The following is a 26,873-nucleotide window of genomic DNA, read 5'->3' as shown; positions in this document are numbered from 1 at the left end:
GTCATAACTGGTCTTTATAGTGTAGACGAGGCCGGCATGTGGAAGAAGACGGAATCGCTCCGATTGTGTGCCTGGAGATCTCCATATTAAGTGGCGAACATCTGCATCCGACACCGAAATGTTTAAGAAAAAAAACAAAAACAAATTAGGAGTATTACAGTACTAAGTTCTAGTGCTGGCTTGTTTTGTGCCATAGGTTGCGATTTTTTGCAACCTATGGCAAAAATTGCAGAGTTTAGGGGCACCATGTATACGTAAACATTTTCATACTTGCGTTTCTCGGAGCTAGCAGGAGACTAACGAACTGTTCAGGAACTACGTGGCATATTGGGACCAAACTCTGCAACAATAAAGTGTGTCTTGAGGAGAGAAGAAAATGCTAACACATTTTCAACATCGCAGGTATGTCGGAGGCGCCGCAGGAAATTCAAGTCTAGCGGGAGGTCTGAAACAAGGATGTGCAAGTCCTACAGACAACTAACTTGCGTCGTAGCACTTTCTCTAAATCTAGAGTTCACTTGCGATAGCCAGCAGCAAGTCGATGTGCATACGGCATGGATACTTATTGAGAGTATTGTGGCTTCGGTAATTTAGTTTGAAGGGGACAAGGGGACAAGTGCCCTTGTCGAAACGTTGGTTTCAGCTACATTGCTTGTTCGACTACTTGTCGTGATCGGTGATTATATATTGTTAGTGCTAATCAAATATTGGCATCAGGAAGTTTTACTCCTTGAAAGAACAACAAAAAGAAGAAAGAAAAGATGAGCGTCGCAGGGCTTATCGAGATTTTTTGTGCGGTTTGCCGTTTGGTCTCTTTGTATTCTCCTTGTAGCTTCTCATCTCCGGGCACACCTTCCAGTCGTAGTCCATGTGGCGAGTGTCTTGAGCGGTGAGCTGATACGTAAGCGTGCACAAGTAAGGCATTTGTTCTTCTTTGAGTAGGTGGTCGAGCCTAACCCACAACATGGCACCTTTCAGAAAGAGCGCGAGATTAGGACAAATGAGCATGAACAATAAAAACGAGTTCGCTTGTGATCACGATCTTATCCTTCCATGAAACCACACTTTGACGTTACTAATTACATGCAATTACTTATCTGTAGTAGGCCACCTTCTCATAATTTTGTGCTCGGTGAATGAATGGTTGTACGCAGTAACTTTCACTATAACTCAATTAGGTTTTTCATTAGCCAATTACACGTAAAGCCGTATTTAGCGATTCGGCTTTGAGCACTTGAATTTGAGCCTGAACAACGATGTACAAGAGGACCCAGACGTGAGCAACGCGGCGTCGCGTAATACGAACCGGTGCCCAACGTGGTCGAACGTTACAACAACGCCCTATCGTACGGCGCGTGCGCTGGGTGAGCTTACACTGTCGCTGTTGATGTCTTAACACAAAATCGAGGAAGAACTGTTAGGGCTGCTGCGGATAATCTTAATGATTCGAATGCCACGTACTGCCGCACTGCTTTATTTTGTTATTCTAGAAAGAAATGATGGCTCGGAAATCAGCCTCTTGAATTAAAGCAGAGATCAATCAGGGTCGGACGAAAATAGAGGAGCTAACGCACGCAAATGTGCCTTTGATGGTGCTCTATATAGGCTGTATGAGTCACCGTTTAGCAGCTCTCAAATAATTTTCATCACTGATCCAGAATTATCTTTTCCGCTCATTAAGCCGTGGCAGGTTTCATTCACCGCAAGTTATATTTGTTCAAACGTTACTTGAGCCACTATACGCTGAAATCCACGGTTTACTTCCCGTGAAGATGTATTCGAACTTCCCGGAAAGTTCAGCTAATAACATTTTCCCAAACCACACTAAACTAATACCGTACGGCATCTTAAACGGATTATTACAAAAACATTAAATGCACTAGCAAGAAAGTTTGTCATTGCGTTAAATGAATCGCAATGCGAGGAAAGGTCAAGCAATAAAATATTTTGTACGGCACTTGAATGGTCTTATTCTTTAAGACCTGATTTTTGCTTATTTTTCCGGCTGAGTTTATGGGGCTGGTTCGAGCTCTACGTAAATTATACCATTCAACTACTACTGATGCCTACTCACTATCTGCGTGATCTTCTCTTTCCACGTCTAGTGATTTGGCCATGACTTAACTATTTCACTTGCTAGTTCCTTTCTATATGCAATCTGTTCATTTATTTGAGTATTTGGTCATAAAGGTTTGTTGTCGCTTTGCAGCCCAGTCCTTTCTGTTCTACCCCTGACAGTAAAAATCACTGCGGCTTCGTTTCGGATGCGTCCGATTATGAAGGCATTGTCAGACACAGTAGCGACTGACTTCTCCAGATTGTAAGCACCTGGAATTGCCCTGGCATAGCGAATTCTGCAACACAAGGATGCTCGAAGTCTGCCTTAAACAATTAAGTTGGCCCATTCTCTCCCTGAACTTTTACTTACACAGGTCAGGTTTGTTGACCTTCCCATTCTATCTTTTTTTTTAATGCGCAAGTAAGAATTCATCATTTTTTCTATCTTGTTACCGTTTTACTGCGTCAATAAAGAGAATATTGGAACTAGTTCTTGGAAAAAAAGACTTGGCCTAGATTTAACAGAACCTGTTATTGCTTCATTCGGAGCTTCCACCCTCGGATTCAGCCACAGGGATGTTTGCTTCGCTATCCAGAAAATTCTTATGTAATGCATCCGAACGCCCTGTTAAAATTGTATATTGCCCTTTTTTGTACATTTTAATGAATGGTAAATATTTCTTCTATTGTCGATTTTATTTTACCAGATGATTTCACATTCTACATCATTTAGCTCGTACCAATCGTAAAATCTTATTTTTAATTATAACTTGGGATAATCCACCCGTTTCCTGGCCAATCCTCCGTAATCGCTAGGAGCCACATTTTAGATAGGCAATGGAAAACGCGATTCGCCACCAAGAGTTTCGGAGCTGTGGGTCCATGTAGAAGCCCGTTCACCACTCCTCAATAAAAAAGATTAACGCAGAAGTAGAGTATTCTTCAGATTGCTTTTTTGTGCAGCTCACATAGCAGTTCTTATTTAGCGGAATACTTCAAACTCCGCGCGCAATTATTCATGCCATGACAATGCATAGCCCGCCCCTAGTGTGGTGCATCAGACGATAGCCACTGACTGCTGCTAATTCGAAACTGTTTCAGTTTTAAAAAGCAGATGACAAGTACCGCTGTGATGCGATGAAAACTGGTACTATCCTGTTGAGCTGTGCAGCAATTCATCTGCCTAGTCTGCCTGGAATCCGGCGGGGTAGGTTAGTGGCCTTGGCGTTGCGCCCCTAAGCACGAGGTCGCCGGATCAAATTCAGGCCGCGCCGGCCGCATTTAGATGGGGGAGAAATGCAAAAACGCCTGTCAACCCTGCATTCGGTGACCGTTAAAGAATCCCAGGTGGTCGAAATTAATCCGCACTCCCCCACTGCGGCGTGCCTCATAATCGAATCGTTGTTTTGGCACGTAAAGAATTGGAAATTGGATCACTAGTTTTCTCAACGCAAATTTTGGTAATCTCCGCGGGACAATGACGTTTTCTGGGAGCGCTTGACGACGGCTCTGAAGCTGCTGTAAGAATTTAGCGTCACATTACATATCTAAGGTCACAGAAAGTGTAGAAGGAATTACGAACCATTTATCCCTTCTGCCAAGAAGCTGTCGAGAAAAATGTCGCCTGCATGTGCACTCCAACGCGTATGCATAGACGATGGCACAAACTACCGTTCTGCATTATATATTTTAAAAAGGAGGGTGATCAAAATGTTGATTGGAAAAGGAGAGTGACTAACTTGCATATATATATCGCAACTTGTCATGCTAGTGGTTTGCAGGCGCTATGGTCTTCAGTGATTACTTGTAACGTCAAGGACAAAAGAAAAAATGCGTACACATGGCGTACGCCTTCAAATGGAAAAAATATTTATTGCATTTTCAATAATTACGATTGTACAATTGTAATCAATGAAGCGTGAAGCGGCTACATAAAAAGAGCACATCTGTTACATCCTTGCATTTGAGAAGGAAAAATTTGAGTTGGGGGGGGGGGGACTCGACGTGGAACTTTCACTTAGCCATGAAAGAATAAAAACGCTGAAAAGCGAGGAAACGAGACCCGAGACTTGCTATCTACAATTTCAAACGAAACAGGTATTTCTCAACAAATCGGCTTGTCTACTTCAGTGACCGGCTTTTGACTAGCAAACTCACCCAAGATTGTCGAGTTAAGCACCGCACAGCTTTGATAATCTGTGAATAGGATCCTGATTGTTTCTGTGTAAAGTTCGAAATCTGGAAAAAATAAATAATAACAGTCATCATAATCAGTATATTTTATGTCCACTGCAGGACGAAGGCCTCTCCCTGCGATCTCCAATTACCCCTGTCTTGCGCCAACCGATTCCAATTAGCACCCGCGAATTTCCTAATTTCATCGCACCACTTAGTCTTCTGTCTTCCTCTACTATGCTTCCCTTCTCTTGGTACCCATTCTGTAACCCTAATGGAAGAACGGTTATCTAACCTGCGCATTACATGACCTGCCCAGCACCATTTTTCTTCTTAATGCCAATTAGCGTATCGGCTCCCGTATTGGCACCCGTTTGCTCTCTGATCCAAACCGCTCTCTTTCTGTCTCTCAACGTTATGTCTAGCATTCTTCGTTCCATCGCTCTTTGTGCGGCCCTTAACTTGTTCTCAAGCTTTTTTTGTCAGTCTCCAAGTCTCTGCGATATGTCAGCACCGGTAAAATTCACTGAATGTACACGTTCCTTTTCAATAATAATGGTAAGCTTCCAGTCAGGAACTGACAATGTCTGCCGCATACGATCCAACCCATTTTTATTCTTCTATGAACTCTCTCTGTTAAGGTCCTCAATCAACGATAAATAAATAATTAGTGAGGTAATTTTAATGCTTGTAGATAGGGGTATGCGAATACCGAATAGTAGATTTCGGATTGAACATCCAATTTCATCAAGAAAGGAAAAGCCGAATATCGAATCGAATACCGGGAGATTTATCACGAAGTTTAATGCTTACACATTTTCGGTGAAAACAAACATGGTGGTGAGCATAGTCGTGAGTCCCCTAGCGTTGCATAACAAGAAAGTAGCAAGCTAGCTATCAGTAATTTGGGTTCATAGAAATCAAGGTATACAGTACGGTCTACTTTTATTAAGGGAAACTCCTAATTAGTATACCAGCACTGATTACAGCTCAGTCCTTGCACAAAGGTCTCGAAAATATTTCTTTTTGCCAATAGAAGGTCATTTGTACATAATGGAGCAATTTTTTCCCCTCTGAAGCTAAAGAATAAGTGTTGTTTTGTACTGATTACCAATGAGGTTCTTAGTTTAATAGTGGACCTGTGTTTTATGGCACTTTTTTATTGCATAGAAAGTTTTGCTGTACAGTTTTCCTTGAAAGACTGAAGGGCTTTCCGGCAACTGTGGCAGGTGGGTTATCGTAAGACCAATCTGCGCGACAAACGAAGCGCACATCACGTGACTCGACCAACACTGCGTGTGTAACTATCGTTGATGGCTGTCTAGGTCGACCGCGGTCTGCGCCGACAGTAGAGCAGGCGCCTCTTCAATGCCAGTTTCACTGTGAATATCCACGTGTCGAAGTTCTGAAATTGGGAGGGTCACGGAAAATTCGCAGCTATTTGCACTACACGGGGCAGTGCAAGCAGGTGCTAGTATAATGTGGCGGAGGAACTAAAACAGTAAAACATGTTGGCAATTGAGGTCCTTAAAAACAATGTGGCCGATTTTGCTCCGAATTAGGGATAATAGCGTGACACGGAATGGGTTCAATTATGGTACAATGCTGTTTCTGCCCATCATTTCCTGGGGTATTTCTTTTCTCTTTATCCCATTCGCTGCAGAGTAGCATGTAGGCGAATATAACGCCGGCTAACCACCCTGCTTTTCTATATAGAGATTTCGCTCTCTACAACACTGTGATACGAGTGTCTTGCATGTGAGGCACGTCTGCGAAGCAAGTGCGCGCTTTTTTAAACTCTGGAACAGCACGAGGGGCACACTGATGATCCTGACAGAAGTGCGCGATGTGTACCCTCTTATCCTGCAGGCAATTCAATCGAAGGCGTAGGTGGGCACGTGCTGATAATGCTATCGCATCCCAGCCACTCAGGTGTAACATGTGAACCTAGCTTGTTTGACTCTTTCTTAAGATATTGTGACAATCTCTCTCCGAGTAGATGTAGAAAAGAGGGGTCCTCCCAACAGCCGAGCCGGGAGAGGGAAAACAGGACGTTAGCATGGAGGAGTTTGATGGAAAGCACGTAGCGTAGGGGCGCTCGTTCATACATCACAGAGGGCGTTCAATGACAACCGAAGGTACATGGGAAAACTTCCACCACTGTGAGGTACAGTTGATCATCGAATATGAAGCTGGGGAATTTATTCACTTTGTTGAAGAAATACAAAAGTAAGCTTAACGCACTCTCGTGTGTTGTTTCAACACAAGCAATGTCATTCACATGCGTGACATTAGTATAGCACATACGTAACGCAATAATGACTTGCTAATTAACTCAACATACTACTTACATGATAAAACATCACGCAACGTCAACATACTGAGCATTAAACAAGCAACTACATCAAATGAGCTTCGCATTCACCGATTTCCACATAGTGGTGGGCAGTCTCAACGATAAATGCAACTTACATACTATCTTAGACACTTTTTGGGTATCTTGTATCTGTATCATGATAGGTGTGGGCAAGAAGTGTGTCAGTATCTTTATTTTCGATACACGAAAGAATGTATCGTATATCTTAAGATGCAAGATACAGGCTATCGCAATATCACCGTGCGAAACTATAAACGATGGCTGAACTCCGCTTCTCAAGCTGATACTGCTGCCACAAAGGCACCTGAATAAAACTAAAGGCAGCAACATTTTCTTATTTTTCCGCCAGAGCCCTCCGGCGAGGGCAGGCGATGAGGTCTGCGCGTCCCTATTGGTGGAGAAGAGTCACGTGGTGGCGGTCGCGCCGTCTCGACAAAAACAAGCGCACGAACGTCTGCGTGCAGCCGACCATTTGATTTCCTGATTTGTTGTTTATTGTCGCGTCGGTACCATGACACTTGCTCGTAGCCACCGTTCTGTGCTGCGTACGCCAATGCATGCGGCGTCTTGCGCGAAAATTCTGATGACGCTATACTGCCGTTATCGAAGTCTCTCTTGCACGGTGCTTTGTTACGAAGCCTGAATTAGAACGCGAGAATAGGGTTACCGTGCGTCTGGTGGCTTTCACAGATTGTTGTGGAATGAAAATATTATACCTTGAGCGAGGAAGACAACAATTTTGAAATACTAACAGACATTTCATTCCAAACTCCAACCAAACAAGATTGGTTGGAATTAAGAAATTCCGAAGCAAACATTGATGCGCATCGCTGTTTGCTGCTAGATTATATAGATGTATAATAAGAAATTTGCGAATGTATCGAACTATCTTAAGATACAAATGGAAAGTATCGCATTGGAGACAATAATTGCGCTAGTATATTGTATTTGCATCTCAAATACTTGTTGCCCGAGTATCTTCTGTCGTATCGTGATACAACTGGAAAGTATCTTTGGCCAGCCCTATTTCCACAGTGCGTGGGATCCGCATTATCTTTTAATCGATGCAAATTCTCTAAAACTTAGGGTTCACTAATTCGTCAAGTGGTCCAACAACAGTACGTGCGGTGTAGCAACGGTGCAGACAAAACCTTTGGTTTTGGGTAAACGTGGCAAGAATCGCTGGCCTTGCAGGCAAACATAGATAACATTAATGACCAAATAAGCTGCACGATAGTAAATACGTACTTTTAACGTATTCAATAACGATCTGATTATCTTTTCGGAAGGCTCCATCTGTTCTGTTCGTTCGCGCTTTTGTTACTCCAGTGTATCTGAAAATGAAAGACATATCTTAAACGGCATTTTCAGTGCTCTTACTTCATACTTGGGAGCCTAGAGATGAAAAAGAAAGTATATTCTCTTCAGTGCAAAGTTCGTGCTTCCAATCTTGCTATTCTCCTTACACGAATCGCGCTGGTGCTTCGTCTCGTCCCCGCTATCTCACTTGTGAGAATTACCAGCCTTGTAAAATTTGCGTCCACTCTGGCACGAAATGCCAAACAATTTCTGGAAAATTCAGAAATTCGTCCGTTTGCACGACGTGTCCGTCACAAGCACGTACGCCATAGACGCATTCGCGTACTCGTTGTGAGTACTGCAAATAAATTTACATGACTGAAAAATTCTTTTTGCCTAATGTACAAATGAATTTTATTTAAAATTGAAACCAGAGACGTTTCGATTGGAGACGGTTAAAGTTCGTTCATTCAAGCAGCTCGTTCAGTCGATGCCGGCTGATGTGGCATTTTGATGCATGATGCACAAGCTTACATTAGTTTCAGAAAGGGCAGTGCCAGTGGATGGTCGTGACTACGGCAGAGTCGTATTGCCGTAACAGCCACAGCATTCGCATTCCCAATTACCAGCAAGCACGTCCCTCGCAAGTACGTCCCTCGCAAGTACGGAGCAATACTTACAGGTGTGTTTTGTTGGGCGAGTATTGGTACAATAAAGTGTGAGGTTCTCCATGTTTCCCAATAAACGACGCGCGGGCGCATAGGCAGGGCATCCTGTGTCTGAAATTTCTGTCTGCGGAATGGTACACCAAACAGTACAGCGACTCCGTGTGATTGATGAACTGTAAAAAGAGACCGCACGCAATGGCGTCTGATAAACAGTTTTCGGGCGCACAACATTTGTTTCAGTGTATACACTGAAACAAATGTTGTGAGCCCAATTTGTCTGTGAGCTTTCATAGCTATAGCTATAAAAGCTCACAGACAAATTGTGTACTCAAACAAAATGCTGCACCGTAGGAACATACCTATCGAAATAAATCTAAATGTAAAGTAGCTTCCTGGCAGATATTACCAGAACCGTGTTCTGGAGATAAATCACTGTTACATAGCCAACACTGCCGCTAAAGACTTGGCATTTTTCTTTCGCATGACAAGACGACCGATTTATGCAACGGCAAAGAGCCGTCTTACAGTGCACCTATGTGACAGCACCACACTTTCGTACACCGACTAGTTATGCGGTAGCTAATACCGCCCCCAGAAGCGAGTGGCTTCCGTGTCGAATATTGCTATAATAATGTTTACAGTTTCGAGATTTATAGCGGTCGGACTCGTAAATCTGCTTTTAATCTCTTTGTACTCGGGAGTTATTTCACAGCCGAGCTTTCCGAAACTCGCTTCCGCCACTCCCTTAACAGCTTCTCCCTCTCTCGTGCCATGACGTCACGTTTCTTCCTTTCCATCACGCCTATATCAATCATCGGCGCACTTTGGTGCAGGGCGCTATCGACAGCCGTCTCCCGAGTGTGCCTATACTATAGATATAAAACAAACCAACGCAGGACAGAAAACGTAAAAATAAACCGCACGCAAATCGCCTTAAAATGAGACCTGAGCAAAATTTTCTTAAACGTACACACAAAAAAATATTTGTAGAAATAATGGCAGACAGATTGATGCAGATTGGTGGAGCACGGCGATATGAGATGTTCATTTTATGCTGTAGACGTTGATACTGTATAAATCGAAGTCCTGAGACGTTCCGCTTACGTTTGTCCCTCTGAGAACTCTCTCATTTTTTCATTCGAAAAGTACGTGAAAGTCGAGAACGGAAGATAACAGCGTCGTAAGTATATGTACACGTTGCAACGATCAAGCCACAGCACCTGCTTATTGGGTCCACAGTAAAACTTCTGATTCCGTCTCAGTGTAGATGCGAAATGCATGGTTCTGCTTCAGCGGTCTGGTGTAAGCGAAGGCAGATGTCAAGCGAAGCAAAACCTGGCGCTGCTATAAGGTGATCGACCTATATAAAGCGGTAGCACGCGTGTCACAACCATCCGCTTCGTCGGACGAAGAGTCGCAAAGGTGGCTCCCGGGACTCGTGAAATATTGCAGGAGGGTAGGCAGCGGGCTAGTTGGTATTTGTGTATTGATGGCATTGAAGCCCGTAAACCGGCACACAAAACCAAGAGAAGCGCATACAAACGCGTGGGATATCTTCAAACCTTTTGAAAACTCGTAAAATATGGTTGTTCGTACTTGTGCATTGATTATAATGGTTTTTGAGCACATTTGTTTCGCGTCTTTAAGACTTTTTGTGGACGACTTGTTCGATCTTTCGTGCAACGTAGCTGAGCAATAAATGGAGAGTGCTAGGGCCGCATAATGCATCTTTTTTTCATTCTAATCTATTATTTGCTTATCGCCCATCATACCGATTTGACGACATTAGCGCTAGCAAAAAGCTGGCATCGTACCAGCCAGTGACGAAGGGCAAAAAATTATGGAAAATGAAAATAATTCTTATAAGCCGTATTTTGTATGCAGGCAGTACTCGGCATAGAATATATGGTCATCGCGAGCCATCACTACCCGTGTCGCATTCGGCAATGCATGCTTATGAGAAAGCCTATTCCTAGCTTCAGGGCTATGTTGACGAAGCGTAGATAATAGAGAAAAAAACTTACTTTTCCAGCATCAGGATACTGCCGGAAATGGCTAGCAATGCTGGAAAGACTCTCTTCTGAGCTGCAGGTGTCGATGGCGTCGCCGCAAGCGAGCGGAAACCAAACAATAAACGCACCCAGCGAAAAAAGCATCTTGCGAAATCGTTGCGTTTCTGGTGTGCGAGATTTAATAGCGCTGCGCGACTTTAGGCGTGCAACTCCGGGCTGTGACATTTGTTGCTAAATGTCGAGGGTACAAGATTTATGACCTTAGTGCACGTCAAGGTGTCTGCGGGCTTGCGTCGAAACAAGTCGCGGTCAATTCCCAGCGCTCGCTACGAGGTGTCTATTCTTTTAAAGGTGTCATGAAACAACTGTTTAGACGAACGTGACCTTAACGCATCGGATCAACAACTTTACGCATCGGATCGACTTGACGTCAACTGGGATCATACAATTTGGGATCATACAGAGAGAGGCTATCGTATAGCCGCCGTGGTTGTTTAGTGACTGTGGCGGCGGGCTGCTAAGTGGGAGGTCGCGGGATCGAATCCCGGCTACGGCAGCTACATTTCGATGGGGGGCAAAAACACCCGTGTACTTAGATTTAGGTGCACGTTAAAGAACCCCAGGTGGTCCGGAGTCCCCCACTACGGCGTGCCTCATAATCGGATCGTGGTTTTGGCGCGTAAAAACCCAGAATTTAATTTGTCTATCGTATCTGCTTTTGCGCAAAATAAAGTGCTAATCTAGTTATCGAGGGGTGGCAGGATTATTAGTTTTTCACATTTGCAGGTAGCGCATGTGAAAAGCATGCCTTTTCAAAGGCTTCCAAGCATTTCCTGCAATAAAAGTGGGTAGTCTGCGCTCTGTCCTTTCTTACTTGCCGGCCTTGTATTTTGCCTATCTTTGATTGCGCTGTTTTGAAGTAAACCGCAATGATTTTGACATGTCAACTAGCTTCTGCTTCCTTAAAAGTCCCTGGCACGCAATTTTACCGTTGAATACTGTATTTTATGCATCTGATACTTTGTCTCTCATTGTACTTTTCTTTCAATTTCATCAAGATCAACGCCTGATTGTAAAATTGTTATTTACATTAGATAAAGTTTGTTGGCAGTCGCATGGATGAACGTTCAGGCTGCGCGTTTAACCAAAATTGATAAACCTAAATTTTTCAGTTACGTTATGTTCGGGTATACCATAACTGACCTTCCTGGTGCTGGTCATGCTTAGGTATAGAATTGAGATGAGCCGCATAGAAAGCCAAAGCCTGTCGCAGGCACAAAATTTACAAAAAGTCTAAATTGCGCTGTTGCCACGAAGAAATTGATGTGGCCTGAAAGTTTGGCAGGTGCGCTGCGGTACCGTGCCAGCAAGAAACCAACTGATTCTGCTGAATTTTGAAGTGTTGTATCAGAACGCCAGTCGTCAGAACTTTCAGAACTTCACTGTCTGTAGAGCAACGTATCTAGAGCGGGTTCTTCGTAGCCAGTGTTTGAATGAAGGACGGATATTTGCCACTTCCAAATCAAAGTACCAAGCTTTGTATAGTCATGGCATTGGCCACGGAATCATATGTGGCTACATTTGGAGCCTTTGAACCACGTCGAAATAGGCCAAAAGTGAAAAGAACGGAAGTCTGCTGAATTTCATATGGCTTAAATTTTATTTGAGGGAAAAGCTTTTGTTCCTGTAAAGTATGAATTTCCATTAACAGATTTATTTATGGACAGAATGCAGTAGCTTTATAAACTCCTTTTTATGAAGTCTTCGAAGAAACCGAATTAACGCTTCTACAAATCACTTCTTTAGAAAATTGCCGGGTTCGACTTTCATGAATGATAAAGAGTGTAAATAGAGCAGTAATTCATTAATCTGTTTAAATGCTAGTGGTTGCTCAAACAGAATAAAAAGCTTTAAACATCACCCAGCTGTCGGAAAACATGACGTTCTTTCTCAAAGTGCAGAGGTTTGAGTATATTTTGTATTTTCGATAAACATGCCGACATTTATTCGTATGACAACAATGAACTTGGCATATGGAAGACTGTATAATATTTATAGGATAAACAATGGAAGTGCGTAGGAAGCTAAATATTGGCTTATACACACATGTGGTGGCGGGCAGTGCAGCCATGACTAAAGGCAACAGTCTCGACATTTATGATGCCCACACACTTGGGCTAGGTTATATTGTACACCGGTAAATCAACACTATAAGACCACACTTCTGAGATTCTGGACGCCATAAACAAGAAAGAATCTATGAAACCAGAGACGACTGAAGTATGGACATGTACTAAAGAGAACCACACATTAGTTTGTCACACGATGGGCGTTATTGACAGAATTTATCAATCCCTCTGGGGTCAAAACTCTGACAGGTGAGATGACTCAGTAATACGTGGAAACGGGCTGCGGTTACACCACGACAATGAATATATGTGTGTGGAACGTGCATTTTAGGGGGGCACAGCGTGTGGAAGTCTTGAAATCTAGACGACCGTGTACGAAAAATGTGTCACGTCCTTCGGCGGCGCGTCTTCCTGCGCGCCGTCCTCTTCAGCATGTCAGTGGTGACCGGCGGCAAGGGGTCTGTCTCGTTTGCGGTTAAAACTGGAAAACAGAAACGTATTCAATCTGGGATTTATAAACTGGAGGTAATGCGGTACGATGACGTTGATATTGGCAATACGCAATTCGAGCTATCACTGTCACGATCACTATAACAATTCCTAGCTGTGTAAGCATAAGAGAAGGACGTTTAGTTTTCCCGAATCGTATCAGCACTTATCTCTTTTGCCACACTACAGTGTGATGTGAAAGTACACCGATAACGGAAATCTTTATCTTTTAATTTTAAATTGGTCGTAGTTCTCTAGCTCTGACGTAAAGAAAATCTGTGCTCATGATTACCCTGCGTAAGATCCGAGATATCGGAACACAATATTACCTTTCGTTATGTCTCTTGGGAAAAGAGTCGAAATAAAGCACTTGTGTCGCACTCTCTATGTTTATTATTCGCAGGTTGACTTCAAAATTTAGTTATTGAAAAATTAAGCTCTTAAATGCATCCGTTCAGCAGCCAGTGCTCATGGTAACGAGCAGTGATAGGAACGCACCTGTGGTCGTTGCCACGGCGACTGCGTGCTGCCTGGAGCCTCCGGCATCCCGTGGCATTCCAAGGAATACATTCTCTGCGAAAGCCATCAAGTATCTCGGTTAGCCGCTTCCTAAACTATAGGCTCTAATCATCAGCATCATCATCATCAGCCTGGTTACGCCCACTGCAGGGCAAAGGCCTCTCCCATACTTCAACTACCCCGGTCATGTGCTCATTCTGGCCATGTTGTCCCCGCAAACTTCTTAATCTCATCCGCCCACCTAACTTTCTGCCGCCCCCTGCTACGCTTCCCTTCCCTTGGTATCCAGTCCGTAACCCTTAATGACCATCGGTTATCTTCCCTCCTCATTACATATCCTGCCCATGCCTATTTCTTATACGAGAATTCTAATGTGTGTCTGAATTACAGCGTCACTGTTACAGGTGAGACATTTTTAAGTTCTTTTGGCAAGTGCAGAAAAAACGAACTGCGAATTTAATTTCCGCGTACAAGGAGAAAAGCCGTTGTCAGTGCTTATTAAAGGTGGGGTAAGAAAACCGCTACCCACCCAAGGACACTGTAAATGTATTGCTCAAGGTGGACAATTTAAACTATTCCGCAGCAGGAGGAAAAGACCGCAATCAATGTCAAGTCGTAGACCACCCGTCGCACTTACTTGCTCAGGCATAGCACTCGCCATTGAAAGGTATAGCGCAACAAAACAAGGACACAAAAAGAAACGAAGACGAAGACAAGCGTGTCTTTGCTTTCTTGCGCTATACAGATACCTTTCGATGATGACCGAGCAACAAGCCCATATCGATACCTTCGTCGATACCTTTAATAATTAAGGGCCATAACACTGCCCAGTCCCGCTCAATAGCACCATTGCTTTGGTGGGCTGACGAAGTATTTGATTTGTATATCATCTTGTGTTCTAATAAAAGAAACAAAGAAGGCGAGCCACGACAAGTCCACAAATTTGATCCCCTCCTCCCACCCAAGGGGGGAGGCGGAGGATTGGCGGGCATTCTTCGGTGGTGGTGGCAAAAGCATATTTATTCAAAAGTGGACTCAGGCCCGGTTTTCAGGTCTCCTTTACAACATTGAATCCATGCGAGACTGATGTTGTGCCCATGGAGCCTCAATTTCCATCGCTCGACCTCCATCCGACCTCCAGCTCGGCCACCATTGATTAAAGCTAGCTGTCATTCGGGAGCTCTGAACCATGTTTCGCTCACCAATGGCTGCAACAAGGCATACCCGCTTGCACTTAGGAACATTAACTTACATATTATCACTTAATGGTAGTGAAGATATTCACCTATCATGTCACCTATCTCTGACACAAAACGCATCTTTGTACCTACTGATCTGACACGAAACGATCAATTTAGTTACAGAATAGTGTCTGCCTGAGCTCGTTGGTTGCACATAGCACAATTGTTTTCCAGCAGCGTGTGTTGTTGCCCCTTTCTGAACGTGTCAGCACGTTCTGCTGAAAACCAATTGTGCTATGTCGGTTAGAGAAGCCTGGTTGAGGGCCAGATTTCACAAACAATGTCCGTTACTGACACGTGACCAGAAGACCCGCGTCTCGTAGCCTTTCTTCATCACGTCGCTTAACGAATGAAGAGAAATTCAATTCAGAGCAATTCACCTGGCATGAACATTGCCACGTAGATGTAAAAAACGGTAAGAACCAGGGCAGCGACGAAGACCACGTACGACACGGGCGACAGCTCCAGGCGGCGATCCTTCGTGGCTCTGCAGGCAAGAACGAGCTCAAATAATGACCGTTATCTCTATCCTCTATCTTATAATGTGCAAATTACCGCTACCAATTTTGTCATTTCATTTTTTTTTTCAGCTGGCGGATTTCACTCTTGCATAGCGGCGAGAGTGGACCTTCATAGCGAATATAGTATTTTTCAAGCGAAGTTGGAGTCATAATTTCTTTAGTGTGTTTCGTGGATTCGCAGATATACTTGGCGAGACGATAGCTCACACTGCATCTTGTTTTATTCAACTGTCTCCGAGAGAAAAAAAATATGTACGGCCATACTTATTTATAATGTCTGCCTATCTTTGTCTAGATGTCAAGAGGAAATGATCGAATGCTCGCAAATTATTCCGGTACCCTTTAAACAAGTGTCGCAGTGCGTAAATCTAACTTTTAGCTATATATTTTTAGCATTTGTGGCGTCATTATAGGGCCACGTAAATTGAATGTTAAGATGAATTGATAGAGTGTCTTCTGGAACTTTTTGGAATACTAGAAGCATCAGTTTTACGACGGTCAAATCCTTCATAAGTAAGGGGAAAAAAAAGGAGCGATGTATTTGAAGCTCCTGCACTATCTCTTAGTTACCTCATGCCACTTGTACTGCGTCTACTCTAAATTAATAGCTTACAAATATGCAACAATAATGTTGCTTATTAAGTGAACCAAAGATTCATACTGACAAAAAAAAAAACAGATAACGAAGCCAGAAAAAGACTCGTCCTAGTCGCTTTTGACATCTGTTTCTGAACAATAAACGGCCGAAACGTGTTGAAATACCGCGTCGTATGGAGCATTGTGCTGACGTACCCCCCCCCCCCCCCCCTGCATAGAGTTTCTTATAACCCAGAGGAAGCACTGGCTGCTGCGTTTTTGGTTGTGTAGTGCTGCCGGGAAAGGGGGGGGGGGAGGGTTCGGATTTGCGTTTTCCCGGAGAGCCTGCTCACCACGCAGACATGTATGGCCCCGTGTGACGACCAGCATTCAGTGGTCGTATCGCTACTGAATCGATGTCTAATATGATTTTTTTCTGTATTATTATGTAAAAAAACTTTCACTTAAACAGGAGAAATCGTTCTTGTCTGTACAAAGATGTCATACATCACCAGTACTTGCGCGGGCGGCTGAAGTTGGAAGAAAGGCTGCGACCACGTCGGCGTTCACTGAGCATCAGTTTTAAATCTTCTAACGTTTGTTTTATTGTGATAGCAGTTATCACACTCCAGGCGCATTTCTGTCGTCGGCGTTGCCGTCGTTGTGGTGTTCAGTATAAAGTTCAAGGGCGATAACATCGCCGCCGCATGCCGTATGCTGTATGTGCGAGTGAAAACGTGAGAGGTCCGCGCGCGAGGGAAGAAAGTGGGCAGGAAGCGCGCCGTCTTCCGTCGCGCGCAAGGCACCTGGCGCAGGGCAGGGACGGGGAGGGGGGGTGGAGGGAGTCGTTCTACTTCGGCAGCGGCTGCGTATGGTGCGGCCGCCCGGGCCCTATCTTGAAAGCGATCTGCGGTGTGTACATTGTCTAGTTGGACAGAGGGCTAATAGCTCTGTGTGTGCTCTGCTATTGCCGCTTAGTTCGCGTTGAAGTGAGAGGCAGCACGAAGGTCAGTTCGCTCGCTGCTGCTGCCTCGCTTCCTCTGTCCAGCGTCTTGACAGCAAGGTTGCGCGGTCATCGAGTGAGTTGTATTCATGTGTGCTTGTGCGAGCGTGACTCCATGCTTAGTTAATAAGCGAATGTTTACAAGTTTATTCATCCCATAAAACTACCATCTTACGTCGTATAGCAGTCTACTAATTTACTATCACAATCAATGCTTCGCCCTTCGAGCGAAACTGCGACTTTTTTTGTTTTATGCGTTTACTTATGTGATGTACGAGTAAACGTTATTGGAGGATGTGGTTGGGGCGAATGCAAACTGTGTATGGAAACTCCGTTCTAAGAAATAAACCTCATCGCAGTCATCGCTATGTTTTATGCCAAGCCACGCTCGAGACATGCCTCCCGCACTCATATCCTATAGCGGCACGTTGCCAATAAGGGAACTCGCAAAGGTGGTGGCGACAGGTTTTCCTCTAGGTAATATCGTAAGAAACCCTGTTCCCTGAGCTCCAGGCGCAAAATCTAAAAAGGCAATCGAGGCCCTTCAATTTCTTCGTTGATAATCAACGTTCCCTTCAAAAACGATATGCAAATTAAGTCCTGGATGAATACTGCACCAAGCTCAGCTTAGTTGTGCTCTTTATTGCCACTTTTTAATAAAAATAACGAAGCCACAGTTTCATCTTGTTTTTTAATAAAGTTTTCTTGCGTTATGCGAATACCCAAGCCTTAATTCTAATGTTTAGAGCATACCATGTCGCAGAGAGAACACTGCCAAGCATCAGTGCGACCTAAACAATTTACTATAACATTTGTTTTAACGAACCAAACATGGTTTTAGTAAGCAGCAGGTGGTTGCATTATGAAGTCATGATATACCGGTGCGTTCGCTCCGTTCCTGTTATTGCCGCGACTGCCGCACGCGAGTGCATTCAGAAGACACGCGCGCAGCGCTTTTGCTTTTTTTTTTTGAGCAACGTCGTCGTACCTAGCCTTATTTCTACACTACGTCACTGGGTTTCTTGCTCAGGTGTCCTCACGTCACGATGTAACATAGACTGCTTCAGGTCCAGCATTTCGAGATAGACTTTCGTATTTAAAATGTCTTATGTTGCCCAACCTTCATAATTGCTGAGTACCGCATTTTTACGCGTGATAAACATATGGTAGAGCTTCTAGAATTTCAAAAATGTGTATCAGTAAGTCTTAAAAGGGGCAGGGTATACATAGGTGGTTAACTGCCCCTCCGTTCTCCTGGATGATTGTGCTGCATCCACATGGCAGGAGCGGGGAACGCGCCAGTCCGGTCCTTCGAACGCCCCGTTCCCACATGCCGTGCGTCTTATACTACCCAGCTACGTGGACCGTGAAATCAAAGCTTTCGGAAAAAAACAAAAAAACTGCGCACTCGACGCGCCGGTTCTGGTCCATCGCCGAGAAGCGCGTTCCTCGAGGTCTGCCGTCCGTCGTTGCCTCTGGGCTGCCTTCCCTTGCATGGTTCGATCTCATGCTGCCGCCGCTGTGCCGCTCAGAGCCGGAAGTAGCTTCGCCCGACACCCGGCTTTCCTGCAATAGTTGATTGATTGCTCGCTTGACTGAAGCTTATTAATTTATCTTACGGCAGAAAACTATATATATATATATATATATATATATATATATATATATATATATATATATATATATATATATATATATGTCGACGACGGTTCGGTTCCTGCTGCGCCGGCCGCATTTCTATGGGGGCCGATGCAAGAACGTCTGTGCACCTACAATTAGAAGCATGTTAAAGAACCTCAGGTGGTGCAACTTATTTCGGAGTCCCCCACAACAGGGGGGAGGAGAAGGGGAAGGGGGCGCCTTGTAGTGAAGCGTGGTTATCGTGCTTAAATTCCCATAATATAATTGAAATAATAATTAAGTGGTAATTGATTTGGACGGAGTCAAGCTGCAATCGCGGATTAATTTTAGCGCCAGCTGATCATCCATTGTATGTGTGGCCAATAAACGGATAAATTATTGATTTCACTGATTTATTCCTCTTTATTACCACTTAAAACGCATCGCATACATGAAAGAGAAACATAGAATCAATCTACATTTCCAGCTCATATTCAAAAATTGCGACATCTTATACGAAAGAGAACTTTGTTACAGATAAAATCATAGATTGTCAGGCTTCTCGCGCTTCCAAATTTATACAGTTATATAGTTATACAGTTATATAGTTATATAGCTATATAGTTAACTATATATAGGGAAGAACTGAAAACATTCCATGATTAAAAATGTGTGCAAAGGAAACGTAGCACTCTCACTAGATAAAAACAAGCTTAATCCAGCGAAAAGAGCCAACGTGATGTGCAAGGAATGTACTGCATACTTGGTTTGTCATGGTTGCACAAACTGCGGCACACGGTCCAGGATTTCAAAGACTGCATCTGCCAGAAAGAAGGTACTACATTTAGTACCTTCTTATGTAGATAGACGCAGCCACCACGCGAAGACGCCCCACATACCACTAAAATTAACACCTGCGAGGATAGCCAGGCTACCTTTGATAAAGACAGGCCCCCCGCTATCTAGACATCGGGTCACCCTAGCAGAGGCACTTCCTTGATAGTTAATCTATTTTTTTAAACTTTTAATTCACAGTGCGATGTCACTTGTTTGCTTTGACTCTTGATTTCTGTTTAGATGTCTGTTGATGCCGGTTTAAGAAAGTAATTGCTGTTCTTTTCTTTCATTAATTCCACTGTTACCACTGCAGCCAATTCACACTATTTTGTCGCCGATATTTCCGGAAAGCGCGAGAGGCCTAACCATCTATGATTTTATCTGTAACAAAGTTCTCTTTCGTATAAGATGTCGCAATTTTTGAATATGTGCTAGAAATGTAGATTGATTCTATATTTCTCTTTCATGTATGCGACGCGTTCTAAGTGGTAATAAAGAGGAATCAATCAATCAAATGAATAATTTATCCGTTTATTGGCCACACATAGACTGGATGATCAGCTGGCGCTAAACTTAATCCGCGATTGCAGCTTGACTCTGTCCAAATCAATTACCACTTAATTATTAATAAAATTAAATTATGGGGTTTAAGTACGATAACCACGCTTCACTACAAGGTGAAAGAAGGGAAAGATTCTTCATCAGAATCTTTCTGATGAAGACCGGACACCGGCCGAAATATCAATAAACCGCTTCATACGCGCGTCTACTTCGCTGTGAATATTTACCCGGACCAAGAATTGCTTTATTTCTGGCACACACACACATATATATATATATATATATATATATATATATATATATATATATATATATATATATATATATATATATATATATATATATATATATATATATATATATATATATATATATATATATATATACGACTGTACAGTAGTCATATTGCAACCAACAAGTTTCAGGACATCTCTACAGTTATCGTTCACATAATCCACGTTATATACATAATCCTAAACAAGCAGTTTCAGTAGCAAGGTAGCAGAAATACGACAGTGAAGCTGCCGTTTAGTAAAGCCGCTTGTGTTCAAATGTGTGTTACATCTAACAGGAACATTATAAGCCATGACTTAGTTACTGTAATACGTACGAGAATTGGTTATACTAAATAGATGTTGGGAGTTTCATGTGTGTGCATCTGTATTGCGGCGTTCTAACATCGACAAATGCACAACAAATTTGGAGGTATCGTACAACAAAAGAAAGTTGAATTAAGTAGACCAAATAAATAAAGTTGAAGCAAAGTAATAAAGGAAATAGGTTACGATAAAGTTAGCTGAAATTGAATTTGTAAACTACACTCCAGAAATATGAAAAACAACAGGCTTCAAGTTATGGTGCTAGCTCTTCGTGATGGCATAAAATTTGGACAGCGACTTAGCGGGACTATATTACAGTCTAATCATTAAAAAAGAAGGTTGACAGGGCATTCTAAACGAACCAAAAACCCTAATTTATTTATTTATTTATTCAAAATACCCCCAAAGGCCCTCATTACGAGGGTATTACATGATGATTACAATTAATGGGTTTTCGTGATATTTTCTGAACAAACATGGCGCAGGCATTCGAAAACTTATGACATGATAAGATATCACTGCGGCGACTCGATTGCAAAACTTCAAAATGGAAACTATGTCCTTCATTTTATCCGGCAGTAATCAAAGAGGGTCTCGCCAGTAAATGTAAATCAAATCCTAAAGAGATACTTCACCCGATTGAACTAACCTGACTGTTATTTCGCGTCAAGTTAAACGTTATTTAGTGTTTTGATGTTTTCAGCGCTCGGTCTTGTTTGACGTAAGCTTAATGTTTACATTTGTGGACCAAACACGTTCAGCGGTAATCGTACCCGTGATCGACGTCGCGGGGCGCCACAGTTCTTCTGCGAAGGGCTGCGCACGCTGTCTTGGCAATGAAGGGGGCCTCCAGGCCATGAACGCGTGTTGGCACGAGACCGTTGGATGCCTTCGCGCTGCGGTATCGGCCATGCGGGACCCTCGGTTCTGGCTCCGGTGGAGCCCGTTTGGTGCGGAGGAGGCGCGCCCACTGGTGCAGGAGGTATCGCAAAAGGCGGCGGGACCCAGAAGCCGCTGGAGTCCAGGACCTGGGATTCGTGGCCAGCAGAGCCCGGACCGGCGCAGATCTCCGGCTCCATGGTGGTGCCTACCGTACTGCGAGGAGACCAAATAGACAGCATGCATTGTCATCATGAGATGCCGCGCTAACGCTGGCGATAATTACATCTCCTAGCCGCTAGAGTTACCTAGCGCCGCGAACCGCACAGTAGTTTGGAAATGCTAAGAGGCGTGAGGACCATAACGGACAGACCAAAGGAGAAAACAGTCAAGGATGAAGTGAAATATATGGACAGGACGTGTACATGTCAGGAAAATAGAGCTTTGGCCAGAGTTGTAATTCCAGTGCTTGCCCTGGCGTCTTCTTCGCCTTTGTCGTTCCTCTTTTTTACGATAATTTCGTGTCTTTAAACATTGTTTACGAACAGGCCCAAAAAGGCACTCTCCGAAACCATTTCATTCTCATGAACTTCCGAACTGACCAAAGTGATAACAACCGAAGCCTTGCTCAGTCCGATCACGTAAAGCTAAAATAAACACCTTGACATGGAAAATAAGTGCAAATATTTGAATAAGCCAATCAGGCCTGCGGAATTTCGCAAGATGGAGGAAGGCTCATGAAAGGGAAAATAAAGGTCATCTACTCGAGTGCAACTTGAAGCTACAAATGAAATCTGGGCTGCTTTCTGGGGCAAAAATCTTCGCAGTTGAAGAAAAATTGGTCCTGGTCCAGGAATCGAAACTGGTGCTCACATCATTCCTGGTGGTCGCTCTACCATCTGAGCAAACCAGGAGACTAGAAATTCGCTGAGCAAAGGGAAATTATTTGATATCTCGAAGTGCAGAGGCACTGAATATGGCAAAGCGATTCTGTGCAATCCCGCAAAGAACCTTCACTCAGCCTAGCACGGAGCTACAAAGAAAACCCAAGCAGGTTTCTCAGAAAGAGATATCCGTTTGGGCTTCCTTTGTAACTTCGCTTTACACTATAGTAGATGCCAATTCTTAATTTCATAAATATTTGCATTATGTCTCAGTACAGCAGTACCAAGTAGCCCAACGTCACGTCAAGTTGTTGCTCCGTGTCTAGCACCCGTTACCTGGTGGCGGGAGCCGCGTCGGTCGAAGTCCCCCTCGAGACCCGGGAACCGACGGATTCCCTGCACCGGACGCAGCCGCGTGTCCTGCTGGGCCAAATCAGCTGAGGCGTCGCATTTGGCAGCCCGGGACGACGAAACTGAGGACGCCGAGACAGCGCCAGCGCCGGCGGCGACCTGCAGCGGTAGCGCGTTGGAGCTGCGCGAGCGGCTCGCCTTGGCGCAGCATGTGGCCAGCCCATGGGTGCAGGCGCCCGCAAGCCGCAAGGCGGCGGTGGCAACGGAAGTCGATTCGGGCTGTTCGGGCAACCGGGAGGCACGATCGGATGCTGAGAGAGGAAGGCGGGGATACAAAATTATAGTGACGTTTCACTTCGTGGACGCGGGTTACGCGCAAGCGTATGAGTACTGTTCCGGAGTTTCTAAGCCAAGCCATCTTGCCCGACACACCCGCATTCTCGCAAGCCACCTATCACGTTTTTCGGAAGTCTCCTGGGCACGCCTATCCCGCGACTTTTGCCGGTATTGTTCAGCTCGTGCCCAGCACTTGCCGACAACATCGCGGTCGGTCGACTAAAGCGCAGCCTGCCGCCGCTTGCGTCGTTCCTCCATCCTTCTCGCTTTGCGCTTGGCCTGTCGATTTCCAGATGAACCCGGTACATCCATAGCGCACATAGACACCGTAGTAACTGCTAGAAGAGGTGAACCCAGCGCGCCTCCACCTACGACACCTTCTCGACGCTCCACCATCTTCCTTCTCCCCCTCCACCGCACGCTCCTCCGTCCTCCGGCGCGCGCTCCTACTCTCCACCTCCAGGCACCCTCCTCCTCCGACGCTCGCTCACTCTCCCAGCTCGGTGGCCTAATCTCGCCAATTTCACAGACAGCGCTGGTAAGCTTGTGCGTAAAAGGCCCATCACGCGACGAGTCAAGGACGAAGTTAAATAAATTAAATTATGGGGTTTTGCATGCCAAAACCACTTTCTGATTATGAGGCACGCCGAAGTCGGGGCTTCGGAAATTCGGACCACCTGCGGTTCTTTAACGGGCACCTAAATCTAAGGACATGGGTGTTTTCGCCCCCATCGAAATGCGGCCGCCGTGACCGGGATTCTATCCCAGGGCTCCCAGGGCTTGGGCTTAGTAGCCCAACATCACAGCCTCTGAGCAACCACGGTGGGGCTTACGGGCGAAGTAACAGGCACTCAGCGTGAAAAACGTACTGGTGCGGCCAGCATACAGGGACGACATAATTAATTGTCCCTCTGTAACCTTATGCTGGCCGGAACAGTTTATATGCACCAACTATCCCTATTGTAACATAACCGTAAGACCCGTACCTATATGATCATAAGGGTTTATATGAGAACATACAAGTTGGTTTTCATGCATGATGGTATATGACTGCAGATACAGAGCATATGGATCAACGTGGTCAAAATATTTGCACAACTTATAATTTGCAATGAAACGCGTTAAATAACTGTTGCAGTAGCTAAAGTATAGGCCGAGTTTAAAGGGACGCTGAAGAGAAAAATTAAATTCATCTTTAATAATATATTATCCTTCTACAATATCGAAAAATGTCTCTCTTTACAGTTAAAGGTCGCTTTGTAATCAGGGAGTTGCGCATTAACGCAAGACGGGTGGCGGCGTTCGAGTTACCACGCCAGTTCGCCGTGACGTCACAAATTTGGACGACGTGCGCTCGGGGCCACTTAACAAGTCACCGATGAAGGTGGACTACATTTTACCCTTAGGAGCCAAACGCTGAACTTGGCACGTTTGAAGAACTATTGATCCACGATGACCTAAATACGAGAAAATAGTTTGTAATCCGTGACGTCACACTGACGCACCAGTACAATTTCGTAGCAAAATTAAAAAAAGAAAAGCTACAACTATGGCCTGCATTTTCGATTGTAATAGTAAACCATTCAGTCCTCATTACACGGAAACTGACGACATTAGGAGTTTTGAAAGCGTACCTTGATGAGCTCCTTCTATTTAGTGTCCCTCTAACTTCACTCACGATGCATGTCGTAAAGGTCCGATCCCCTAAGGTGATCCCCAAGGACGTACCCTGAAGAACACAATGCCGAGCAGGCCCTTGATTATCTTTTTGGTCAGCAGGGTGTCACGCTGGGCTGGGTTTGACCGCGGTGTGCCCTCTTTCTGATCTCCTTCTTTTTTGGGTGGGTCATCCTTCTTGTCTTCATCAGCTGCACACGCGACTTGCACATGTACAGAAAATACTGACAGCACAGAAATGCCGGCATACAGCGAATAATAGCCACTATGCAACATCTCTGGTTTATTCAGATGCAGGTGTTGAAAAGAAAAGTGTAAGACTGGTGGCTTTACCTGTGTGAATTTGTCTTGATCAATGACGTGTCTTCTCAAACTGTAGTTTACGAAATCGAAGGGATCTTCGCGAGCGTTCTAAACAGTTTAGCGAACATCACGTTCCTAGGTGCCGTAGACAACCACCGTCTATGGCGCGTCTCAAGAAGTCTTGCAAGACATTGGTGTAGGCGTTCTTGTGCGATTATTAACTATTTTAAAGTGAATAGCTTTCTTTTGGCTTTTTCGGCCGTTTTCGTGATTGTTCGGTGGTCGGTCGATGGTTGTTGTTCGGACTCGGCAAGGAAAACGTAAATTATCAAGGGGCTTTAGGAAAACGTTCCATCGCTCTTTCTCTTGCTCTCTCTCTCTCTCTCTCTCGGTTGCTCGTTCGTGCGTTCGTTCGGACCATTCGCTTGAATTGAGGATCATTGTCGATGGTTTCAGCAAAATTTTTTTACTTCTATTCGGATGAAACTCATAACACGGAAAAGAGCATATTACTGGGTAGTGCCAGTAACATCTACCATTTCTGCTGCTTTCAATGCAAATTGAAGTCAGCAGCACTCTCACCTCAGGCTGGCATCACCTTTTTCTGGTGCCGCAGACAATGAAAGACATGTTAAGCCCACGAAACGTTAGCCTGATAAGGGATTATTTCAGTGTGGATTGGTCATTGCTGTAACGTATTGAAAGACACTGAGATAGCGAACTCGGTTAGTGCATTTGCTGGAGCATCACAGTTACTCAGACAAATAAAATGAACGGGACACATGATTTACGTTGAAGCCACAGCACAGCGGCCGTCTAGAAATAACTCTTGTGTGCTCCGAGAATCTCTTAAGCGAGTAGATGAAAAAGCATCGAAAGTCTTTTACATCAAAAAAAGCAAGAGAGCAACGTGTAAGCGTCCCGTCGCAGCTACAAAAGAAACTGCCGATCAGGCAAGAAACTCTCTACATGAATGTCTTATATTTACGTGCCTACGATGAAAGGTAACTCGAAGCTGCTTACCTAAGTCTGGGCTCAGCGCAACTTATCGTTTTTCATCTAGAAAGCGCAGAGTATCAGTTGATGTCTAACGTCATGTCTTGCTTCCCTCTCAATTTGTTCATTTGTATTTTTAGCGCTGGTTACAACTCCTAGCGCCGTAATAACAGACACCAATGAAACGAACTTTATCCTCTATTGATGTTCCTGCGAAAAAAATTTGCTGGTCGTGTACTTGTGCTACTGACAACGTTATACGTCGCTCGTTATACGCCTGTTCGGAATTCAGCTGTAGTCAAAGCGAAAAGTACAAGCTGTTAAACGCGATTTTTGTGGTACCGAGCAAATAAGAATACTTACGCTGTTTTTGTTCCATTCCTTTACTCACAGGGAGACGACACGAACCGAACCGGCTACGAACCGTTGGTCTTCTTCTTCATCTTCCTTAAACCCTTGAACCATGCTTCAGTTTTTCTGTCATCTGTAGATTGCGCATTCACACAGGGACTGGCCGTATAGTTGGGTGGTTGATGATATGTCTTCAGCTGGCAACACAGCTGCCGCTACAGGGTTTCAACCAAGACTCCAGGCACGTGACGCTTACGCCCCGTTTCGCCCTATATATAGCCAAGTGGAGCGCGCTATAAATGTTTCATTCTATGCTGATCACGTAGTCGTCTCTGTGTCACGTTAAGATATATCAGTTGGTTTGCCTTTATGAATGGATCATGCCCACTATAGCAGATCGGCTATGAATCGG

The 26,873-nt window shown here is 44.3% G+C and overlaps 1 protein-coding gene and 1 long non-coding RNA gene across 3 annotated transcripts; both read right to left on the bottom strand.

The window, feature by feature from the left end:
- Positions 1–713: 713 nt before the first annotated feature.
- Positions 714–10,743, bottom strand: LOC135914425 (uncharacterized). Its single transcript, XR_010568307.2, has 5 exons — positions 10,602–10,743; positions 8,590–8,750; positions 7,859–7,944; positions 4,216–4,296; positions 714–971 (listed from the first exon to the last, which is right to left on the bottom strand). It is a non-coding gene; the product is annotated as an uncharacterized lncRNA (long non-coding RNA).
- A 2,122-nt stretch (positions 10,744–12,865) lies between these two features.
- LOC135914424 (uncharacterized) lies at positions 12,866–26,607 on the bottom strand. 2 transcript variants are annotated; one of them, XM_065447264.2, is made up of 8 exons: positions 26,474–26,607; positions 24,863–25,002; positions 22,784–23,109; positions 21,458–21,779; positions 18,476–18,633; positions 15,348–15,454; positions 13,706–13,780; positions 12,866–13,199 (listed from the first exon to the last, which is right to left on the bottom strand). In XM_065447264.2, exons 1-8 carry the CDS (start codon positions 26,487–26,489, stop codon positions 13,105–13,107), a joined length of 1,239 nt encoding a protein of 412 aa, XP_065303336.2. In that variant the 5' UTR covers positions 26,490–26,607; the 3' UTR covers positions 12,866–13,104. The 2 variants fall into 2 exon arrangements, with proteins under 2 accessions (XP_065303336.2, XP_065303337.2); XM_065447265.2 differs by having other exon boundaries at positions 18,485–18,633.
- Positions 26,608–26,873: the final 266 nt, after the last annotated feature.

The sequence above is a fragment of the Dermacentor albipictus genome, chromosome 6 (genome assembly GCF_038994185.2).
Source record: "Dermacentor albipictus isolate Rhodes 1998 colony chromosome 6, USDA_Dalb.pri_finalv2, whole genome shotgun sequence".
Taxonomy (NCBI): Eukaryota; Metazoa; Arthropoda; class Arachnida; order Ixodida; family Ixodidae; genus Dermacentor; species Dermacentor albipictus.
Note: the sequence above shows the minus strand (reverse complement) of the source record. Positions and strands in the feature narration are given on the sequence as shown.